The sequence below is a fragment of the Chroicocephalus ridibundus genome, chromosome 8, assembly GCF_963924245.1.
Source record: "Chroicocephalus ridibundus chromosome 8, bChrRid1.1, whole genome shotgun sequence".
Lineage (NCBI taxonomy): Eukaryota > Metazoa > Chordata > Aves > Charadriiformes > Laridae > Chroicocephalus > Chroicocephalus ridibundus.
In genome coordinates, this window is record NC_086291.1 from 2,048,906 (window position 1) to 2,071,988 (window position 23,083).

General features: G+C 55.4%; 1 protein-coding gene across 1 annotated transcript in view; it reads right to left on the bottom strand.

The window, feature by feature from the left end:
- Positions 1-853: 853 nt before the first annotated feature.
- SGIP1 (SH3GL interacting endocytic adaptor 1) overlaps positions 854-23,083 on the bottom strand; it is a 60,736-nt gene continuing 38,506 nt past the window's right edge. The window contains exons 15-26 of the mRNA XM_063343123.1: positions 21,823-22,266; positions 18,704-18,825; positions 17,559-17,685; positions 14,936-14,995; positions 14,013-14,072; positions 7,993-8,104; positions 7,330-7,485; positions 6,731-6,863; positions 6,236-6,438; positions 5,648-5,712; positions 4,893-5,057; positions 854-4,424 (exon numbers count right to left, since the gene is read on the bottom strand). Coding sequence (XP_063199193.1) covers positions 4,402-4,424; positions 4,893-5,057; positions 5,648-5,712; positions 6,236-6,438; positions 6,731-6,863; positions 7,330-7,485; positions 7,993-8,104; positions 14,013-14,072; positions 14,936-14,995; positions 17,559-17,685; positions 18,704-18,825; positions 21,823-22,266 — 1,670 coding nt within the window. The 3' untranslated portion in view covers positions 854-4,401. The remainder of the gene's footprint in view (positions 4,425-4,892; positions 5,058-5,647; positions 5,713-6,235; positions 6,439-6,730; positions 6,864-7,329; positions 7,486-7,992; positions 8,105-14,012; positions 14,073-14,935; positions 14,996-17,558; positions 17,686-18,703; positions 18,826-21,822; positions 22,267-23,083) is intronic.

The window sequence follows — 23,083 nt, forward strand, 5'->3', positions numbered from 1 at the left end:
GAATCAGGTAAACGAACACAAGTATGATTTGTGGCGGCGTGGGCAGCACGGCAAGGTCTCGGCAGGGACTCGGTGGGAAAATAATCACCCGTGCAAGAGCCGACCAATTTTTACAAGTGGGCACTAAACGATCACATTAAAAGGAGAAGTCAGGCAGGTCTCACCTGCAGGTGTGCATGGCTTCAAAATCATAAGTTTTGTAAGTCTAAGAAGGATATTTCTCTGTTTTTTCCCCCCGCAGCCCAAACGCCGGGCACTGCCATGAGAGATACCCCGACGGCATCCCGCAGCGAGGGCGCGACAGTGCCCGCAGCCTGCCCGGGAAACTGCCTCCCTCCCCATCCCCTCCCTGCCTGGCTGGAACGGGATGCCATTTTAACATAAACCTTTCTTTTTTTCCCCCCCGTCTATATTTTAAAAAACCTCTAATAGGTAAATCCTGAAAAGGCATACTGAAGACAAAATTAATTTAACTGAAATACCCATTAACAGCACTACCACCTTTAAGCCCGGCCTGTGTCGGGAGGAGCGTGCAGTTGTGTGACCCCCTCGGTACAAGACCGCGCTCGTGTGACAAAGCTTTTGCGAGTGAAGCCACACACGTACACGCTGAGACCTCACACTGCCTGGGGCAGGAGTTTAATGGACAGTGGCCTTACGGCAGAAATAAGAAACTTTATAACGGGGGAGTGATGTTTAAGAACACATGCAAACACCAAACGAAATGCGTACTAATCTGGTAGCGTTTGGTTCTATTGGGCAATTTCATCGTTATTAAGAAATATTGTTGAAGTAGAAAATTGGTCTGAAACGCCTCCTGTGAGGAGCACCCTAAGCTGGCTGAGAACTGTGAATATGTGCAACAAACAGAAGAAGAAAAGTGGCAAAAAAAAAAAAAAAAAAAAAGTCTTTCTGGTCCTAACATCTAAAGACCCAAGTCTGCAGGTGTCTGTGGGGAAAAACGCTCCCTCTCTCGCTGCTGGCAGCTCCCGGGATCCCGGAGGAAAACCCCTCAGGGGAGCGGTGGCTGAGGACACACTCTAAAGGGAAAGGTCCGCGCAAGTAACCAAGCTAAAGCCTTTCTGTGCATGCGTCACACCTATTTATTATTTGAATGCCTCCTTTATTTAAGCCTTTTTTTTTTTTTTTTTTTTAACTCAGGTGGTTAGACCTGAGTGCTGCTGTGCTAAGGGGGGGCCACGCTGGAGGGCTGAGCCCCCTTTTCAGCCTCAGCCAGACTTGGCAGAAGGCCCGCTGGCCCACGCGCTCGGGAGCAAAGCGCCGACGCCAAGCCCCAGAAATGCAGGTGACTTACAGGCTGCTGCCTTTTCTACTCCCTGCTGACGTGTCTGCTCTCTGCTAGCAGGCAGGGAGCACCAGACGGATGCATTCCCTGAAGATACACGTTTTTCCTGCCTAAAAGCGGAGGTGAAGCCTGCAGAGCTTGAGTGACCTGAATGCAACAGGGCAACGCATCCCCCTGTGGCCTCTCGCCACTACTACAGAAGCGGGAATTGGGGATAAACATCCCTATCTGGTGCTCTAAATTTAAATCTGATACATCCCCAGCTGCTGCCCATAATCTTTTTCCTGCTGCTGCCTTCTCAAAGCCAAGCGGAACGAAGACCAGCCTCCTGCTCTTCAGACTTAGAAACACAACTGGTCCGTTTCCCCTCCCCACGCGGGGTAATGCTGGGGTGCCATGCTCATACGGCACGTCGGAAGACAAACACCGGACAAAATAAGCATCCCTGGGGCACTCTGCCACTCTGCCTCTCTGCTCAGACCTCAAACAGGGTCAAAAAATCCAAAGCATCAACGCGGAGCCACATCTCCTCGCAAAGGAGCGCGGAGGGGCGGTCGTGCTGGGAGAGAAGGCAGAGCCGTGCAGTTCAACGCGCCTACGCAAACGCCTAGCGAACCAAAACGTTACGCAAAGAAATTGGCAAAAGCAGCATGCAAAAATCCTGTCCCAAACCACCGGTTTCTGTCCCAGGATTGTGGGCGGGGAATAGATGTTTTCTGTCACCTGGAGGGGGACCGTGTCCCCCGGCTGCAAGCGTGCCGGCACATCGAATTCGGGTCTGCCAGGCACTTCATCCCAGAAAGGCTGCAGGACTTTCCCATCGCTCCAGCCAGGCCGCGGGGGCTGCACCCCGAAAGAGCCACCGCCGTTTTGGGGGACAGCAGAAAAGCTTGGGAGCTTTGGGTTATGGGTTTTTTTTGTTTTTGTTTAAAAAGCATTTAAAAACCCAATGCTAATGTAAACACGTCGTCTTTCAAATGAAATATAAAGTAAAATATCTATGTTCTGGTAATATTTACATTATAAAATCCTTATTTTCAGGACTATGACATAGATCTCTTTTGGAAGCATGAGTTTATAACAATTGTACACAGCATGAACCAATTATGCAAAAACTGATTCTTCGATTTTGCCCTGTATCGCTGGCAGCAAGGGGTAGTTTACACAGTTTGTACATATTTCTGTTGCAGGGGGAAAAATTATTAGTGGAGTTGAACGCTCCATCCAGGAGTACTGGCAAGTTTACTTCCAAAAACTGCAAGGATGTAGGAAGCTGTATAACTGAATTGTGCTTAACTTCTGTGTTGATACCTTTTGTGAGCATGCACACAACCCAGCCGCCCTGTCGTACACGTCTCAGCCTGGGAGTCACCTCAGGACTGAAATAGCTCCAGATTGCCTAATTTTCTTTTAAGACGGGCACGGATTTCTGTTTTCTTACGTCACGCCGAACTGCTCTGTAAGCAAGCGCTTCCCAACGTGCACAACCGAAGTTTTCCAACGCAGACGCACAAGCCTAATCCTGGCAACATTTGTGACTGTGAAATTAATCACGCTTTGTCATCGTACCCATTTCTCAAGTGCCCAGCACCCCGTTCAGCGGATGCTCCTCTGCTTCTCCGTGCACCTGAACAGCATTTAAGTTCAGAAAGATCCCCTCTTTTTTTCCCCATATCTCTGAATTCTCCCATGACAACAAGCTCTTCACCTTGGCAGATGCCGCCCCATCGACGCCGTGTTGCCAGCGGGAGGCTGAGACTAACGTCAACTAGAAACCAAACGCTGCACAGGCCGTGCACAGAGAGGCGCCGGCTCAGGGAAAACATGAGGGACAGTTTTGCCCCCCCCCCAGCCTCCAGTTTGACACTTTAATGCATTTTCCCATCTCCACGATGGCGAGCTCCTGCCCCACGGGCTTTCGGCAGCCCCCTCGCTGCTCCTGCTCCGCCGGCACCGACACTGGGTGTCCCACCAAAGGTCAGGCTTGGGCTGCGTTTGTTCTCCAATGTCTAAATATAATACATATATATATAGGCTTTCCTGCCTAAGTGGTAAAATGGAAAGGCATGGGGGGGCTGCACATCTTTAAAGCATTTGCTAAACCCACGGGGCTTTCAAAAATGGGGGGCGGGGGCGGAACCCAGAAAAAGCAAGCAAAGTGATATAGAAATGCGACCCATAATCTGGAGACTGCTCGGAAAACGCGTCCTTAAAACCAGCAATAACGTTTCCAGACAGTGCTGTAAGCTCAGGTTTCCCACCCAGCCTCTTTGCCTGCTTCTCGCCTTATCTGCATCTCTGCAAAATGTGAGGACGTGGGGCAAAGAGACGCGCTCGCTGCCTGTGCACGCACCGCCGGGGCTCCTGACCCATCGTCTGCGGCTCTAGGAGAACACGGGCACATTCACGGAGGCTCCTCGCAATGGAAATTTGACGTAAATACTCTTTAAGAAGTGTCAATTTTTTCCGCTTTTTCCTGGGAGACTGTATGAAGAACCTCCACGTTTACAGCAATATTTTTCTGGAGTTAAACCAGCTAAACCTGAAGATAGAGCTTTTTATTCATGGCCGTGAGACAGGCTAAGGACTGAAGAAAAAGTAAATCAGCATGTCCGTTCTACTTCACTCTCTCTTTATGAGGCACCCCCTTCGTAACAGCTATCAGTATTGTATTTAAATCGTATAATATTGACAAAATGTAATCTACCTCTGTAAGCGTTGTGCCATTCGACAGTACTACTATTAAATTTATATACCACAGTTTAAATTACATCCATTTCATGAATGGTAAAATGCTAAAACTCAAGTGTCTAACTGCCAAAATACAGCCTTACTGGAATGAGTACAATTTACAAATACAATAATTACATTTTAAAACCATTAACAATGTTACATCTAGAAGTAAATACTGTAGGACTGGTCAAGACGGTGTTTTCCAAGGAAAAAAATGCTGAAAGTTGTCGACACTTCCAACAGAAATGTCCCGAGTGCAGGATTTAGTTCTTTTTCCTTAAACTGTAATTAAAACCCGTTCCACGCACAGCAGTCCTTGGGTATTTTCCATACTATTTTCCATAGACTTGCATAAGCTTCCATCAGTTATCGGCCAAGTATTTACCTAGAAATGGGACCAGAAATCAGGTGCGGGGAGGGAGCAGCCCCGATTCCCGGGGGATGGTCGCCCGCCTCCCCTGGCCCCCGCACCCTCGGCTGCGCTGCTGCCACGCACCCGCACAACACGGGAAAATACTTGTTTTTTCTATCCAGCAATGGGGCAAAATGAAAAATAGTTGTCTTTGTCTGCCGCAATGGGGCAAAAGCTCTTCCTGGACGTCCCCAGACCTTGCCTTTCATGCAGGACCCATGAGCAGGAAAAAGCCCGTGAAATTCAAGGCTCTCGTAAGCAGCAGCAGGTTTATTTCATGCGAGGGATCTTCTGCCCCTCTGCCCCTTGCCCGCCGTGCTGCGGTGGCACCTCTGGGCTCAAACGGTCAACAACTATAGAGCAAGGACAGTCCCAGCATGGCCGGAGGGGACCGTCAAGGAACACTGTCATCCCAAGAGGAGCCGCCGGTGAGGCACTTACCTGCCGCAAACCTCTTCTTGATGAGGGAGAAGCGGTAGCCGGCGCCGACGAGCTCGATGTCGCAGCTGGAGAGCGTGCTCCCCTCGCTGGTGAACTGCACGGCCAGGGGGGCCGGGGTGCTCGGCCCCTCCGAGAGCTGGAATCGGGCCAGCAGAGAGCCCACACCTGCGATTTAAAAGCCCCGCAGGGGACCCTTACAAGCCCGGAGAGACACGTCGCGCACCCCAGGGCCGGGTTGGCCAGCAAAGGCTAGGAGATGCTCAACGCGCTGCAAGTGAAACCCACCCCCACCGTGGTACCCAACCCAGCAGCACCCCCTGGGGGGGGGCGGGGAAGGCAAACCCCCTCATCCTCCCGGCAGATTTTAACTGTTCAGGCACCCCAGCGGCAGGAAGCAGCTGAGCTGCGTGGGTGATAGGTGGAGAAGCGACCCGTGGGAGGCTGCGGTCCCCACAATGGGGATGCAACTTGGGGCCTCAGCCTTCAAATGAAGAGGGTCAATGGAGGAGGGGACTTGGCAAACAACCGCGTCCAAACCCCGTGTGTTCATACCCTCCGTGATGCCAAGGCGACTGGCAAAACAGTGCCAGTGGCACGTATGCCCGCTTTTCAAAGCTCCTAGCCTTAAATAGCATCCTCCCCCCGGCAAGCGTCAGCAGGAATCTGTGTGTCCGGACTTGTGTGCAGGAACAATAAACAGGTCAGTGTCTGATTTAAGTGTTCAGAGTTAATAACATGCACGTTTGCTGGATTACCTCCGTTTTCTGACTTCTGAGAGATATCGGGGATCTTCCACAATATCCTTTGCTGTTCGGCATTCCTAAAAATGACATGAAGAAGAGCATTTCTGTAGGAAACAAAGACTTGTGAAGGAGACATCTGAGTTTTGCTAATGGCTGTGTGGGGAGCAGCTCTGGAGCCGCTTTCCAGAGCTGCAATTCTGGGAGTTTGGCTTTGGGTTTGACCCTGGCAGGAAAATGCCTTTCTTGGATTGCAGGGCCGTGCCATGCTCTGCTTCCCCGCTGCGAACGTCTGTGCCCATGCCTACGGCAGCGATGGCCATGCATCCCTCTGGGCCTGGGATAAAAGCCGCCAAAACATGAAATAAGGGTTGTTGTTCCGCCGCCTGCGCACATGTTTGCTTGTGGGAATGGCAAGAAAAAAAATTGCAGCGGGGTTGCACGCTTCCTCCTGCAAGAGGAGGACAGTTTTGGGTCCCCATCGTGTCCCCAGCTCCCGCCCGCAGTCACCTCCCCGGGGTGATCCCGCTCCGTCCGGGCTGGTTTAGGCAAGGACACGGCAGAGACAGCAAAGGAGCTCTTTGTCGGGTGAGCGGTTCCTACCAGACAGCAGGAGGAAGCACAGCTTGGAGTTTGGTTACTCCTCCGTCGACGGGGACGAGGAACTGGACGTTGTTTAGAGCTACCGGAGTGGTCATTGCCTCTGTATTGTATTTGTAGTCAATGCGGAGGTCAGTGCTTGCAGGGTCACACCGCCAGCTCACTGCAAGGTTTAATGGAGTAGACTGAATACCCTGGGCAGATACCTTCCAAAATGACAGAAAAAACATTTAGTTTCCATAGGGGTGAAGGGAGAAATCCCATTTTACAGCCACGGTAATCGCATTTGGTTTCAGAGGAGACAATACCTTGTATTCTCATAGCAAGTTTGTACTGGGCTCAAAATCAGGCAATCTAGTGACATACAGAAGGGACTAGCGGGAAAGTATGCCCTCAACTCACGTCATCTCCACTCTGCACTAGGGAAATACCGTCTTTTACGTCTATAAGTTCAGCACGCATTTTTGGCACGGTTTTATCTTACAAAAAAACCCCTACCTGGTATTTGAGCATATCCACATTGTAATAGGTGGCTTGCGGTTTCTGTTCCGATACCTTCTTTAGGTGAGTCATCAGATTTGGCATGTTGACCCAGAACTCCTTCGTGTTGGCATCACTCTGCGTGTTGTCACTGCACAGAGGGAGAATTAACCCTTCGTGTGACCCGCCTCAGCGGAAAAAAGCTTTTCTACAAAGCAGTCAGGGCAGCAGCGCCGGCCGCCAGCCGGGACCGCGTTTAATCCCACGTTTCGTGGTATCTTGCCTCCCTCCCGCACATCTCTGGCTCATCCTCAGATACCTCCGGGGAGGCACAGCAGAGGCAAGCTGGAGGTCATCTCGTTTTGCAAAGAGGAGGTCTAATGAGCAGAGCGAGGCACAAAACGAGCAAACCCCATCAAAGCGCTTGCTCCTCTCTGCCGATGCTCTTCTGCCTGGCAAAGGGGCTGCTCTCAGAGGCAAATATTGAGGGGCTTGAGTGTTTCCTTCCCCACATCAGGGCAGGTTTCCAAGGAAGATACTTGGGGCCGTGTGTTTTTGCAAAGCACCCTGTTTTTCTGGAAACTTTCCTCTGGGATGCTGGCGAGTGGGGCGCTTACCAGCAGAGGAGCTGGGGGTTTGGCAGGACGTGCTCCAGCCTGTTGTAGTTCAGCACGCGGAAGGTGAGCACCGCCGGGGCCGGGTTGTTGGCAAAGTGTCGGGTGATGCCCGCTGGAAACGACAGCACCATCTCCCCCGTGATCTTCACGATACACCTGCAGCGCCGGACACAGAGATCGAGGGGGGGAGGAAACGGGGGGGCTCAAAACGCAGCAGGAGGGGAGTGTTTGCCCCAGGGGCGGGGTGGTGACAGCCCCCCGCTTCCCACCCGACGTGCTGGGGGAATGTGGTCCTAAACCACAGCGAGCTGAAACAGCAGCAGAGGCTGGCAGCCCGCTAGGGATGGGGACCGATGCTCGTGGGGACACCCCAGGAGCATCCTGAGCCTGACACAGTGCGCTGACACCCCACCAGGTGTGCACCGAGCCCAGAGCACCTCCCTTCGTACCATCAGAGAATGGTTTGGGTTGGAAAGGACCTTAAAGGTCATCTAGTTCCAATCCCCTGCCCTGGGCAGGGACACCTCCCACTAGACCAGGTTGCTTTCCTCCCTCCCCATCCCTCGAGATGCTCACCAAAGCCTCAACACCCCCCCTTCCAAGCCTGTTCCAACCCCAGGACCCCCCTGTACCGACACCCGGACCCCATCGGTCGGCACCTACTTGTTGGGGTCAGCCCCTTTGAAGTACGCGTTGACGGTCTCCGTGAAGGCGGCGGCGACGGGCAGGGTGTCCTGTGCCCCCATGGTGAGGGGGCTGGGTCCCCGCGATGAGCCTGCAACAGAGCAAAACCCTCCACTTCTTACCTGCAGAGAGAAATGGCACCGCTCCCCCCCCCCCCCCCCCCCGGGCTGGGGCGAGGGGTCGCTCCCCAAGACCCCCCAGCCTTGCTTTTGGGGCAAATATTAAGGAAAAACTCCCCCAGGCTTTGGATGAGGCTTTGAAAACATTTGAAAATTGTTTATCCCCTCCACCCCCCCAGAAAAAAAAAATGCAAGCAAAGAAAATAAGGGAGGAGCCCCAGCCATAAGCAGCATGCGGGGCAGCGGTGCCCCCCCCGGCACGGCTCCGGGGGGGCTGCCACACGGCAGGCTTTGCATGACAGTTTTTGCAGTAGGTTTCTGGGCCCCGGCAAGAGGGGCTGGGGGGGTTCCCTCAGCCAGAGAGCTCGGGCTGCCCGCCGGAACGCGGGATTGTTGGCAATGTCCACATCCATCCCCCCTCCCCAACCCCGACGCTGCCTGAACTCCTGCCTGCAGGAACCCCCACCTGCGGGGACCCCTGGGACCAATCCACGATTTATTTAGACAATTAAAAAAAAAAAAGGGGGAGGGGGGGAAGTTGGTTTCGGTCGTGCCGCGCGCCCGTGGACGCCAGCCATGCTCTAAAATAATCCAGCCCTCCGTGCTCAGGCGCAGGTTCACCTTTGCTGGCCAGGAATGCCCGTCTCTGAAAAACATTTAAGGATGAAAGCATGGCTGCAAGCGTGCGCCAGAAGCCCCGGGTGTGCTGGAAACCCTGCCGGGGGGACAATGTCCTCTGCCCGCCATGGGAGGAGTGCGAACAGGGGTCGTTGGCACGGCAAAGCTCTTGCGTCTCCCCTGGGGAAACCGCCCAGAGATCAGCCCGGGGTTGGCGTCTGCTCACCCACCCGACATACAAGGTGCTGGTACCCCGGGCACCCAGAAAAGTCCTCAAGAAGTCACCACCCCCTGCCCTGCCACCGCCAGTTCAGCCTCATCTATTTTTTCTGCACCACATCATTTTAGAACCTTTTTTATATTTTTGATATCACAGCCTGACCGTCGGGTTAAGCACAAGGGTTATTTTGCCCCCGAACCAGCTAAAATAGAATGGCAAAGGCGTCCGGAGGGACAGCCTCTCCAGGGATCCTGACACTCTCTTACCTTCATTTACAGGGTCTGGATCGGGGAGGTGAAACGGGCTCTTAATTCATCCCGGGGTTTTATTGGGAGCGCACAAGCGCGTGCCAGCTCCAGCCGCAGCCCATTCGATGCCTCCGCAGCGCAGGGGGGCCGGGGAAAAAGCAAAGCGACCGAGCAAAACGCGGCCTGTTCCCGGGGAGCTCCCGCTTTTCTGCTTGGACTAGCTTCAAAAATAATTCCCTCTCTTCTTTATCCCACCGCTCCCCACCGCCGGCCCGCTGCCGGTTGCTTTTTGGGTGGGATCGAAGCAATCCGCGGTGGCTTTTGTGTGACACGCAACGAGGTCCCGGCTTTCCTGCTGCAAATGTTCTGCGAGCAAATAATGGAGTTTGGGTGCAGGAAATCCAGATTCGCAACGTCCCCCCCCCACCCAGGAAAGCACTCCTCTTGCTTAAATCACACTTTGAGCTTTGAGATATTAATTGTGAAAAAAATAAATGTGGCATTCGCAGCTGAAGGATCCTCGTGCCTTACAAAAGCCCCCGTGCAGGCAGTGTGTTAATGTATAAAACCAAAGCTGCTCCCTCCTAGAGGCACAGACGAGCCTCTCCGGTGCCGGGATTTTCCCTTCAAAAGTCTAATGTAGCCTAAAAGGATGTAAAAAAGTAATGTAGCCACGCGTCTCCCTCTTGGTCATACATCTTAAGAAACTCAGGGGAATGAGTGATTTCAGCCCGGAATAACGATGCTCAGTAAGTGCAGTGCGTCCGTCTGTCCCAGCGCAGGGGACGGACAGGCCGAGCACGGCACCCGCACGCGACAGACCCGTCGCCACGCACGCGTTAATTATCCTAACGAGTGCGGGGAGGCAGCGTGCGGCTCCCCAGGCCGCCTGGGTCTGAGGCCGCAGCCCCGAGCTCCGCGCCGGGGACCGGGCAAACAACCCGGCAGAGAGCGGCGACGCGAAGGCACAGGCGGCTCCCCAAAGCCACGCTGCCATATGTGACAAGAGGGGACATGCGGGGCCAGGGGGCAGCCCCGCGGACCGGTAGGGTAAGATTTTTTTTTTTTCATAAATTCTTTGCGTAGACACCAGTGCTGGGATATCGGAGAGCGCATCCTGCCTCCCCGCACCCAGAGCGGCCGCCCCGCAGCGCGTCGAACCCGGCTTTGGGATATTCTCATCGTATCTGCCCAGAGATACGGGTGAGATTCAAAAACATCAAGGCAGAACGGCTAGAGAGGGGGGAAAAGTGGAGGTACCACCCGGCAGAGGAACACCAGGCTTCTCCTGGCAGGGCAGGGGAGCCGACCAGCAGCAGAAACCCGCGATTCTTGGCAATAGATTCATTATTCTTTAGGACAGGAGAAAAAACCACCCATCTTCCAAACATACACGCTCCGACTGCAGCCGGGTTTAGCCTAGACCCTGCACCGCACCATCAAAGGAGGGGTCGGCGCCTCATACCACCGTGCCTTTTCCCTGATTTGCGATCTCTCATTGCCCTGATTTGCAATCTCTCGTTTCTTCCGCCGTTTCTCTGTACGGATAGGAGGTTTCTTCGCTCTCCAGAATGAAAACCCACACGTACAAGGATAAACCGGCTCGTCCCACGAGTCTCTATGACCAGGCTCAGCTGGCCTTTGAAAATCTGAGTTAATCCCAACCGCAACAAAACATCCTCCGCATTTCTAATCTAAGTTTGAATAAAAATCGTACGCATGTAATCGGCATTCAGGGTTCTCGGTTCCCTCCACTCTTCCCCCATGAATCTGTATATTCTTCTCTTAATGGCTTCAGAGACTAAACAGCTTTTTTAATAAAAACCTTCATGTAAAAAGAAGAGTATACTCTCTCTATTTAAAGCCCTAAAATCCTTTTCCAGAAACTTGAGAGACATGTCTAGTTCAAGCACATGCTGTGGCACGCCTCCACCAAAAATCTGGCTTGTCGGTGACTGCTTCAGAAGTCATTTTTAGAAACTTTTCATTTTGGCAAAATGACCCGATAATGCTGGAGGAGGAAAGAAAAAAAAAAAAAAAAAATCCCCTTTATGGAGTTCGGATCCAGCCATAAGCAGTGCACCGGGTTCATTTCCCTTACTTTTCCCTACACAAAGGTGGGAAATCCAGGTGTGGAGGAAGGACGGCGGAGTACGGGAGATCCTGCCCGGGTACCCGGCAGAGCATCACCAAAGCTGCACCCCGGCTTTGCGCACACGAACCGACTACCTCGCGTTCCACCGACACAGGGATCTTCGCCAAAAAAAGAGAAAAAAACCCAACTCGGAAAGAAAAGATAATTTCTCTTCTGGCACTTCATGCCCTGAGCTACAGGTGCCAAACCCAGCAGATCTCCTTTCACCTCCCTAGGGATGAGTGTTGAAATTTAGCTTTTCTTTTTTTTTTTTTTTTAAAGTTGGGCTCAAAGATTTACGGATAGATCAGGAAATAAAGCGTGTGAAAGCAAAATAGCTCCTTCCCGGGCTGTGTGACGAGCCTGGAGCCGGTGCCAGGCTGCTGCAGCCCCGTTGCCGTGCCGGCCAGCGCGTCCCACGCTGCCGGAGGGCTCAGGCAGGGAGCAGGGGACAAACCCCTCCTGCTCTGGACCAGTCACACCGCCAGAACAAAGTCCAAGAATTCAAATATACCCTTCAAAAACATTAACAATGCAAAAAAAAACCAAAACAAACCCAAGAAACCCCCCCCAATGCTCGCTGTGCTCGCAGTGCTGGTGCTGGACCGAGGCGGGGGGGGGAACGACACTGAGCAGGGGGTCCGTGGGGATGCGCAGTGCCACGGGGACATGTACGGAGGGACAACGCTTCGCCCCGGCACAGCCCTCGCCCTGCCCTGCCCCGCTCTTCCCCAGCCTCCCGGGAAGGATTTTTTTTTTGCTGGAAACAGCAAAACTGCGCTGCGGGTCAGGAGGAAGCAGCTCCCCCCTGGCCCCCTCACAGGTCTGAGCCACTGGAGTGGGGACCAGCAGAGGAGGGACCATCGGAGCGGGGACCTCGGGGCTCGGGAGCTGCGGCCGATTAAAAGGCAAGAAGGAGGAAAAGAAGAAACCAGCCCCCTGGTCACCACCACCTCCATCCTTGCTGTCCTGGTTTGAGCGACACAGGACTAATTTCTCTTGTAATGCTGGGGAAAACCGCACTTTTAGCAGACTCCAGCGTCGGAACTTGTGCCAGTGTTTCCTTTACAGCCGGCTCTGGGGTGCGGGTTTCAAGGTCTCAGTGTTTCCAGCTCCCCAGGTGCGGGGACGAGGAGGAGCGAGACCCGGGCGCTGGCCCCAAGCTGCCAACGGGATTATTTCACACCGTGAACGGCACATCCCACAGAAATGAGACAGTTTGCTGAGGAGTTCTCTCTCTCTCTTTCTCTAATGGCTGCCACCCTGAGCACTCCTCGCCCCGGTGCCGGAGCCCTGAGCCCTTCCCTTCCTCCCGCAGCCGCAGCGCTCGCAGGGTCCCACGTTGGCTGTCCCTGCGGGGAGTGCCCGGCTCCCTGTGGGGGAATGGGCTGGGGACGGTCCTTGTCTATGTTATATTGCTGTCGGGATCAACACTGGTTCTTTACTGTTATTGGTGTTAATTATTTAGTCTTCATCTATTAAATCTGTTTATATTCCAACCCTCGGGTTTCCTTTCCCCTTCCCATGTGGGGAGGGGTCATCGGGTGAGAGAATAATTGTCTAAACAACAATAAATTGCTGTGGGTTCCTCAAACCGTGACACTTGCCTTCTGCTGCTACCACGGCACCACGCTCACCAAAGCAGGGTTCACTCCACAAGCACGAGCCGCCCGAGCTCGGTGGCCAGGCGGCACGGTCCCGGCCACTCGGCTGTTTGCTGGAGGTGTCAGGTTTTATGGATCACAGACCCGGAGAGCGAGACCCCCCGGAACCCCCGTGCCAGCAGCATCCCCAGCCCAGCTCTGCCTGCCAGCGCCACGGCGGCTCCACCGCGCTTCCTTCGGCTTGTAAAGCACCTACTCCACCTGCCAGCAAACCTCCCCGCGTTGCTTCTTTTTATTTTTTTAAGAAAAACATAGGCATGGTATCTGAGGCAAGGCTTCCTCCGAAGCCTCGGGGCTTTCGGAGCAGGGCTGGCCGCCCGTCACCCGTGTCTCTGGCCTCTCCGAGACGTGCTGCTGCCCAGAGGAGCTGCCGTCCGTCCCGAAACAAGCTCTCCCCCAGCACCGCATCCTCCCCTTCTCGTCAACCCCCAAACCCGCAGCGCCTCCGACCGCCGCACCCGCTGGCACCTCGGCTATAACGCTGGCAGTGCCGGCACGCTGCCGGCCCCTCGCTGCCGAAAAATCCACCGGGAGATGGGGAAGGACGCCCCGGCTTGGCAGAGAACCTGTCACCCTCCGGTTTTTAATTAAGCGCCCTGCGCCACAGCCCGCTCGGGGTAACGAGCAGCTCGCGAGGGAGAGTAGAAAGAAGCCCTGGTTGACAGAGTCAAGTTCCTCGGCAGTGCAAGCGGGTTCGCTCTCTGGTTTTCACCGCAGTCTCGGTACAAGAATATTCTTTTGGGATTTGGTTTGGTTGACGTTTTGGGGGATTTTTTTTTTTTTTTTTTTTTTTAAACAAATAAACAGGGAAACGGATCATCGGGACAAATGGCACAAATCAAATCAAAATCATTCTGGTTGAACTTGCCACGTCATCTAAGTAGCCATAGCATTTCGCAGGGAAAGGCGGACTGGAGCCTTTGGAGGAAACCCCGGGAGTCAGAGAGCAAGAGCAAGGGGAGCGAGTCGTTACCGGGTTTGCTATGCGCTACTTACCTTCGAAAGTCAAATAAAACTTTCCTCTGTCAAACCAAACGAGGGAAGGCTGTTCATTCTCTGTATGGCCAGGAGTTGAAGCGGGATGGGAAAGGTTAAGGAGAGGGAGAGAGAAGGACACAGTGTGAGTCACAGAGCAGGTCATTTATCTCGCTACGGGGAGGGGACGAGGCGCTGCAAGCCGTTCACGTGCAAGGAAAGGGGGGGGCTTTTAAACGCTGGTTTTGGCTTAGGAAACAGAAAGCAGAAAGCAAAGCTATGGAAGCCCAGATGGAAGAGTACTTTTGCCCGCTTGGTAAGGATTTTGGGGGGTTTTTTTTCCTCTTTTTTTTTTTTTTCTTGTTTTTGTCTAGAGTAGAAGAGGCTCCTGGGGCCACGCACTCCATCAGCACATTCTAACTGCGCTGACTGGGGCAAACACGCCTTGTCCTCGTCGCCCCCCGGCGCCGTCTCTGCCGCCCCGCCACAGCGGCAGCGAGCGTGTCCCCGGTGGGATGCTGCCACCGCATGCCACGCCGGCGCACAAAATCAGCCACAGCGACCCGCGTCTCAGGACACACAACTTGCGGATAAACAGACACACGCACACAGAGCAGGAGATGCCTGGCCGGAATTTGTCCCTTTCCCAGTACGACCACCAGCTGCCTGCGCTCACACCGCCTCGAAAGCCGCCTTAGACACCAGGCACCGCGGAAATAACTCAGGGCAGGGGTGGGGGGTGGGGGTGGGGGAAAACCTGACTTTTTTGAGCTGTCGAATTGACCCTTTTTGGATTCGGGAGGTGATAAGCCCTTTCACCTCGCGGTCCCTTTTTGCCACTGAGAAACTGTCATGCAAGGTGCTGCGGGCGGCGGGGGCCGGGGCCGGGGCACCCGCGGCCACCCAAAGCCACGTGTCTGGGAAGCGCCCTGCGAGTACAGTACCTGCAGGCGTCTCACAGCGCCTTTCAAACGCGGGCAGTTTGTCAATAAAAGCATCATCTTCTGATAACACAAAGCAGAAGAAACGCAAAGGAAAGGAGAAAGAAAAAAAAAACAAAAAACAAAAAACAAAGAATGAAAACACCACTCCCAAACGAAACCAAGCAGCGCGCTGTGTCAACGAAAAAACAAGACGGAGAAGGATTTGAACGAGAAAAATAACGGAAGGGGCGCTGACACAGAAATAACAGCTTCTTTCCTTACAGTAAGTCCTTCAGACTGCACATGCAACCACAACGACAGCGAACCACAGCAGCACGGACGACAAAGAAACGAAACCACTTTTCCACACGCTCTTGGACAAACTCCATCGGACTTTGCCACGGGAGACACGAGACGGGGAGCGTGGTGGAGCCGGACCCGGCTTGGTGGGGGTGTCCCAGCCCCGTGCTAGTCCCACGGGACTCCCCCGGTGGTCCCCGACCCGCTGCCGTGCCCCCGGCCCTGCCCCCGGCCCCCTCTCTGCCCTGCACGCCTTTCCCTCTGCCTGCAGGACAAACCCAGGGATTAGAAATATTCCCTCCTCCGCTGGGGGGTTGCAGCCCGGTGGGTGCTCGCCCAGCACAGGTGGCCACCATCACCCCGGCCACCTTGGCGGCGACAACGGGGAGATGCTTGGGCTTTCCCAAACCCCTGCCTGCCCCTGCCTGTCCCCCCCTCCGCCGGCTTTTCCCAGGCCAAATCCTGGCAGCACGGCACTCGCCGCTTGGTTTGCATGGAGCTGGAAGTGCAAAGCCCACAATCTCTACAAAACCCCGTTTCCCCTGCCCCGGAGCGACCCGAGAGCCCTGGTTTTGTCTCTCTCTCAAGGAAAGCCCCCATGGAGGGGTGGGAGCCGCTGGGGAGCCAGTGGGCACAGCTCCTCACTCCCCCCACCCCCAGCCGCCTCAGCCCCCGCTGCTCAGGGTGGGCAGGTCATTAAAAACATCAAGCAGCAATTTTTGTTCACGAAAATATACGTGTTAGAGAGGGAAAAAAAAAAAAAAAATTAAATTTAAAACGAGAGCCTAAGGGAGCCATCGCCTGCTCAGCCTACAGGACCGGCACGCAGCCCCCGTTTCATAGTCACCTGGAGCCCCCACCACCGCCCCGTCCTCAGCCTGGCTGCTCCCCTCCACCGAAATCCTGTTTACCACCGTGGGCCCAGGCGCCCCGTGGCCACCGTGCCTGCGGGCACCGGCTGAGGCCACCGCCGGCCCCAGGGAGTGGCTGCGGGACAGCGGGCACAGACAGGAGCGCCAGCCGACACACCGGCGACGCTCGGGGCTGGCCGGCCCCGTGCGCGAGATGCATTTTTGTTTTCCAGCAGCATGCTGTGACGGTGACCGACAGCCGGCGAACAGGTACAAGCATCTACGACACCTCGAGAGTGAAGCAAACAACAGGACGGAGACGCAGGTCGGAGACTCCGGCAAACCTACGGGGAGGGCTCGGGTGGGCACGGGCAGCCACCGGCACCACGGGTAGGGCACCCGCCGCACGGCTCCGGCCATCCCATCCTCTTCCAGCCATCCAAGATGGCGCTGGGGTGGCGATGCTGCCGGTCCCCAGGGCGACAGCCAGGAGGGCGGCTGAGCAGGCAGGAACGCCAGCCAGGTTCGGTTTTTCGGAGGGTTGGTGTTTCGGTTCCCTCCGCAGAGCCCGTCTGCCAGCTCTACGGCAGCCAAAGCTCCTTCCCCACCACGCAAACCAGGCGTGCGCATCCCCCCCGCCCCCCCCCCCAAAAAAAAAAAAACATGGGAAAGGAAAGAAAAAAAAACCAAAAAACCAAAAAGGAGGAGGGATGTTCCTGGTAGAAGATGGAGCTGCGGGAAGCATGGGGCAGTGGGGCCGGCAGCTGGGTGGGATGGCAGGGAGGGATGGAGGGAGCGCCGGCAGCCGGGACGGAGGGGACGGAGGAGGGAGGCACGGGGAGGACCCAGCGCGCGGAGCCTGGGAGCTGCCAGCCAGACTTTATTTGCGTTTCTTGTCTCAGGCCCTGGGCTGGGGGCGGGGGGGGAGGTTGGCAAACCCCATGTTTTTCAGGACATTCCTCCAAAAGAAAACTGCAGCACTTTGTTCTGGTCCAGGCCACGTTAAGCTAACGGTTTGGAAGAGCCTCTTTCAAGACCTAGTTTCCCGCTACCGCTTTAAGGGGAAGGATGAATTTAAGACATTCGAGTAGATTTAATATGAGTTGTCTCCTGGATCCCAAGGTCTGGCTCCCAGCCCCCCTCCCCTCCAGGGTACAAGCATCCCTCGCAAAAAAAGCTTATTTTGACTGAGTTTACGGACCATAAGCACGTTTTATGTTATATTTCGCTTGGTGATAACCTCTACCTTCACCAAACATTCGCCGTTCACAACATTTCCAGCTGCCACGAAGAAAGCTCCCCTAGCAGCATCACGTTCGTGATCCGTCACACACCCCACCCCCCCCAAACCCCTTTTTTGCGTTTAAAAACCTGATGAAAATTAACGAACGTGAACCCGAAGAACAATCTAGCAAACGACAAGGTTTCAGGAATCTTTTCCGGACGTTCAGAGGTAGGAAAGGTGAAAGAACAGCAGTGCTGTATGTTTTTACCAACGGTGGGAGTGGTGGCTGCGCTCAGGGAATTGGTGGAAGATATGGAAGAAGTACTTTCAGCACGGGCTAAAGGTGCTATCGGAGGAGGGCTGGATGAGTGAATAGGAGGGCTAAAAGGCCTGGACTGTAGAAAAACATAAAATAACAAAAGGTTAAAGAAAATACGCACAGCGACATTTGCATCAAACACGCAGAAGCTTCTGCCTGAAGCCGTAACTCCCTGTACCTCCAGGCCAGCGGAGCCAGCGTCCGGGGGCAGCCCCGCTGCCTTGGGGCAAAACTGAACCATTTTAGTTCTTTTGGTGCCCATAGCATTTTAGTCTGGACTGAGACATATGGCAGACCGTTCCCACCATCTTGAAGGTCTGGGTGTTTGACATCCCCATCCCCACTGAGGACAGGAGCTCCAGGGGCTGCGGGGTGGATTTAATGCACCCGGCATCGGGAAGGGATTGGTGGCCACCAGGCACCAGCTCACCCGATAGCAGCTCACTGGGTCCTTACAGATCCTTTAAGGATATATATGGATCCTTTTGGGAAAACAGGCTGCCCAGAGAAGCTGTGGCTGCCCCATCCCTGGAGGGGTTCAAGGCCAGGTTGGCCGGGGCTTGGAGCAACCTGGGCTGGTGGGAGGTGTCCCTGCCCAGGGCAGGGGGTGCCACTGGGTGGGCTTTAAAAGTCCATCCCAGCCCAAATTCCATGATTCTTTAATTTTATATCCTTAACATCAATCCAAAAATTCTCCACAACTTACCTGAAGCAGCCCGGGGTGGTGGGGCAGAGCCCGGCATCCCGGCCGGTGCGGTACCGAGGATCACCGGGCACCCCCCCAGCCCGACACCCTTCCCGGGACGGCCAGACCCGCAGTGCCTTACCCCCGGGTGGCCGGGCACGGCAGGACCCTTCGACCCTTTTCACACCCATTTTCTGCCTTTACCGTAACCACAACCCACCGCTCGCCATTTTTCCACGCGCAATTTGTGAACAAACTATGGAAAACTCCAACCCGCCCAGGCAGCACCCGCCGGTTACTTGCCCCGCTCCATTAATCCGTCCCACCGGACTGCACAAATGCAGCCCCCCCTCGGCCATGCACAGACCCCCCCAGCGCGCCACGCTCCTGCTCACGGCATTGGACGTACCACGTCGGCGACTGTGGGCTTGCCGGGGGGCAGCTTGGGCCGGGAGGGGGGCCGGGGGGGCGGCGGCGGCGGGGTGCCGCAAGCTGCCAGCGGCGTGCCGGGACGAGCCGGGGACGAGGAACCTGCAACAAACGGGAGCCGTCAGCACGACGCAGGGGGTCCCCACGGCTGCCCCCTCCCCAGACCCCCATCTCAAAGCAAAGTCCTCTCCCCCAGGAACCGGCGTGGTGCCCACCCACGCCCTGCGCAAGGTCTCCCTGGCCATTGCTCCACAGCAGGCGCGGGAGAAGAGTTTTTCGGGATTGCTGCTGCCGACGAATTCCTTCCTGGTGCTGCCCCAACTGCGCCGGGCACCCGGCCCCCTCGGCAAAGTTATTATTGGAGAAATCTTACAGTTTTACCTAAAACCCAGCAATACAGGCAGGTGAAAAACGCTGTGCTGAGAAGGCGTTTAACCCTCGCAGTGGCTGGGGCCGGTGCCACAGCTCCCCGAGCATCACGGCCGGCGAGGGGGGTCGGTGCCCACCACGGGAACGAGGGGTTCCGGGAAGAGGGGCAGAGCTGTGTCCGAGGGAGGCAGAGGAAGGACGGAAGAGCAAGGTTATCCGGTTTGCTGGGAGCACAAAGCATTTCCCAGCCCTCTGGAAGGGTTTCGGAGAACTTCCCTTGAGGTTCGTGCATCCCCAGCAGCTGCTGCCTTGCTGCAAGAGGGGGACGTTTTGCAATTAAATAGAAATTTTAACAGATACTTCAGAGGATAACCCAGCAGACTATTTTCCTCCACGTACAGAAATTCCTTCCGGGGTAAGCTGAGCTGGCCTTTGCTCCCAGCCTCCGTGGAGCACAGCAGCGTGTTCTGGTCTACAGAGCGGCGTGTTTTGCTCCTAGTGACCATAAGGTGATGTCTTCAGCTTTACTTTTCCCACTCACAAGAGAATCAGTTACCTAAGTTTGGTGGGTGGTAGCTCAGGCTATGGAGATTCCAACGCTACATCTACAGAAACGAGAGGGAGAGGTAAACGCCAGAAGGCTGAGGCGAGAGATGGGCTTGTCCAAAGAGAGCAAATCCTGGCCCTTCACTTGAACAACTCAAAACTTCAAGCCATTTTAATTTAGAAGCCTAACTCGGGAACTAAAGTTTGAATTTTTCCTTCCGTATCCCACTAAAAGCCTGACAAAATAGGAATTATTCAGGGAAAGTAACCTAACAGCACTGAACGAGCATCACAAGATGGAGACTTGGAGGGTGCGTTTTGCCCCGGCTCAGGAGTGGCCACCAGGTAGCCAAAGCCCTGCCAGATGTCAGCTTTCATCCGGGGAGGTTTGTTCTTCAGGTGTCTGAGGTGCCTGGGAGACTGATGTACCTCTAGATATTTTCTACAGCGAAAAACTGTGGCAGCGTGTTGTAGACCGGCATGAAATCAGGAGCCTGCTGGGATGCTGGTCCCCAGCCCTGCCTCGGTGGCACCCAGGAGCCCGGGCTCCCGTGACATGCGATGACAGGAGGGTATCCCGGGATGGCTCTGCCCCACAGCATCCCAAAACCGGACATCGCCAGGGCCAGATGCAGCAGTGGGGACATCGGAACGGTGCAGAGGGCAGGAGCGGGAAGGGTGTAGGATCGGCACCGCGCCCCCAGAGCGGCTGCCGGGGGACACGCATGACATTTGTGTGCGTATTTCAACGCTCTGCCTTTTTACAGCTCCCCGTCCCGCACGGGGCTGGGTAAGGCTGAGGTGTCAGGGGGCTGCAATGCACACCAAGCAGAGATGGGAGGTAATTTCTGGGGAAGAACTGCAGATCTTCCCCGGCACGCAGCACTGCCACGGGACCCTGGCTCCATCCAGCCCCCGACTCCTCTCGGTGGGGTTTCTCCATCAATCCACACGTGGAGCCGCCGGCACATCCCCATCCTGCGGATCTCCGCTCACACAAGGCAGTTGCTCAGTTGGCATCGGGGTGGAGAGGAATGTAGGAACAAATGTGATGTTTCCTGCTGCCGGTGTCCTGGAGAAGTCCCAGCTCCGACCAGTGCCACCAGGATGCGGATGCCACAGCCCCCAGCAGCCGGCCCTGCATGGACCCCAACCCACCCACCCCACAGCTGCACGGAAAAGCCACCACCACTAAAGCAAAGCCACACTTACAGCGACAGCCACGCTCGGGGGGACGTCCCCAGCAGACCCACACGCTCCCCCCTGGAGGCGGCCAACCCCCAAAGCAGATGGCACGGCTCTCAAGCTCACATAAGGCTGGTGACAGGGGTCCCGCCGCACCCGTCACCTCCCTGCAGGGGTGGAGGTGCCTGCAGGGCTCCGCGGGGGTGATCATCTCAAAAATAATCCCTCGTGGCTGCGGGACGGCAGCACGGCGGCTGGTGGGGATGAGGATTTGCGCGTCGTGGCTGCACCGGTACAGTACGTGCCTCGGGGTCAGCCCCTAAAATAACGCGATGGGGTTGCACCTTCTCCAGCACTATGGGAGAGCTCGCGTAAGCTGGCCTCTGACGAGCTCGTTTGCCCTAATGGGCACGCCGACATTTATAATTAAGCAGGTGAAGCCAGGCAGCCAGCACCTGCCAGACAAACCTATCGGGTTCCACCCTAGTGAGAGGTTTCTCCAGACCCATCTGGGCATCCACGCTCTCACAGCCCAAAGGGCTGTGCCAGACCCGTGCCACCGCTGAGCTGCGAGTTATTTGGTCTTGGCACTCCTGGGGTGACAGTATGCAGTGACCTGTCTGTCTGCGACAGCTTGAAACCCCCCTGGTTCTCAGGCTTCCTCAGATTATTTGCCTGAAATGTTTCCACCTGTGTTCACTCTGAAGCCTACTGAGGAGGGAGGTGCCGCAATGGCAATCCTACGGCAAATCTTGTGGTGGGGCTTATGTGCGTAGAGGCGGGAAGGGCGGCTCACAGGAGCTTTGGGGGAAGGCTGTCAGACCCATCCGACCACCAGACACGCAGCAGGGAGCGGGGGAGAGGACACAGGAGGCTGAGGGCAGACGCTGGACGTGGAAGCACGAGACGCGGGCGCCGGGCACAGGCACAACCAGGCGGGAGGGGACGGTGGATGCGGTCACGGCCACACCGAAGCACACCCAACGCCGCAGGACATACCGCTGGTGCTTCCCGTGCCGCTGCTGGCGCCCGGTCCGGGTGAGGAGACCACCGTGCGGTAGGTGGGCGGTGGAGGGGGAGGCGGGGTGGCTCTTTGTCCCAGCCCAAAATCTTTGGGAGAGGCGACCGGCTCCACGTTATCATCCTTAAGGTGGGGCTGCTCAGAAACCTTCTTGTGTACCTCTTCCAGGTGGAGCGGCGAGGGGAGCGGGCGGGAGGGCTCGGCCGCCGGAGCATCGGCCGCCGCCGGCGGGGACCCCGCTTTTTCCCGGGTTGTCAACTCCGGAGTGGTGTTTTCCGGGGACTGATCGGAAAAATTGACCCACTTGTCTTCTGCATTAGCAGCAGCAGACTTGGGGGAGAGCACGGGGCCAAAAATGCTGTCCAAGTCATTGATGGACGGGAGTTTGTCACGTTTGAGCTCTGCTGCGGGCTGGTCCCCTCCTGTGGTCAAAGCAGTTTATTTTACACTTAGCATCAACCGAGAGAGCGGCAGTCGCGCTATTCTCTACGGGGCTCTACCTCAGCTACTTTCTAGAGGAGATGCTTTAAAAACACGTTTCCTTATAAGCTGCCGGGGAATATAATTCATGTGCGAGAAGGTTTCTACGCCAGGTCACGTGCAATGTGTATGATGAACCGCGCCGGGTTGAAATACATACACGGCGTGAGAGAGCGCGTGCACCACGAGCCAGGCGCGGCTCCTCCTCCATCATTTCGTACACTAAGGGTCCCGTATCCTCCTCCCCCAGCTCACACCTGGCTCCCAGCCTTCGTCACAGATTGTCAAAATAACATCACCACATCATCATCATCACTCTGGAGTCATCAGCAGATAATAAACATCTGGGCTCAGCCTGGTGACCTAAAGCTCTCTTGCACGCTCCGCTATATATATATATTTAAATATGAGTAAATATATATGTATTTAAATACATGTAAATATATATATTTATACACGTGTAAAAATATATATATATATATTTAAAGATGCTGGTTTGGCACTCACAGGCTGGCGCCGGGCCTGCAGTGGAGGAGAGCAGCCAGGGTGTATGTATTTCAGTTGCGAGCAGCAGCAGGGGATGATAAAAGCCGTTCGGGGCTCTACTCACTGAGCTAACACACCCCCCAACGTTCATATCCGACCCCATAACCAGCACGGAGAGAGGATTCGCCAGCAAAACGTTACACACCCAGAGGAGGGAGATCCTCCATCCTTCCTTTCCTGCATTTCTCTCTGGCCCTTCTCTCCCCAAGGGCT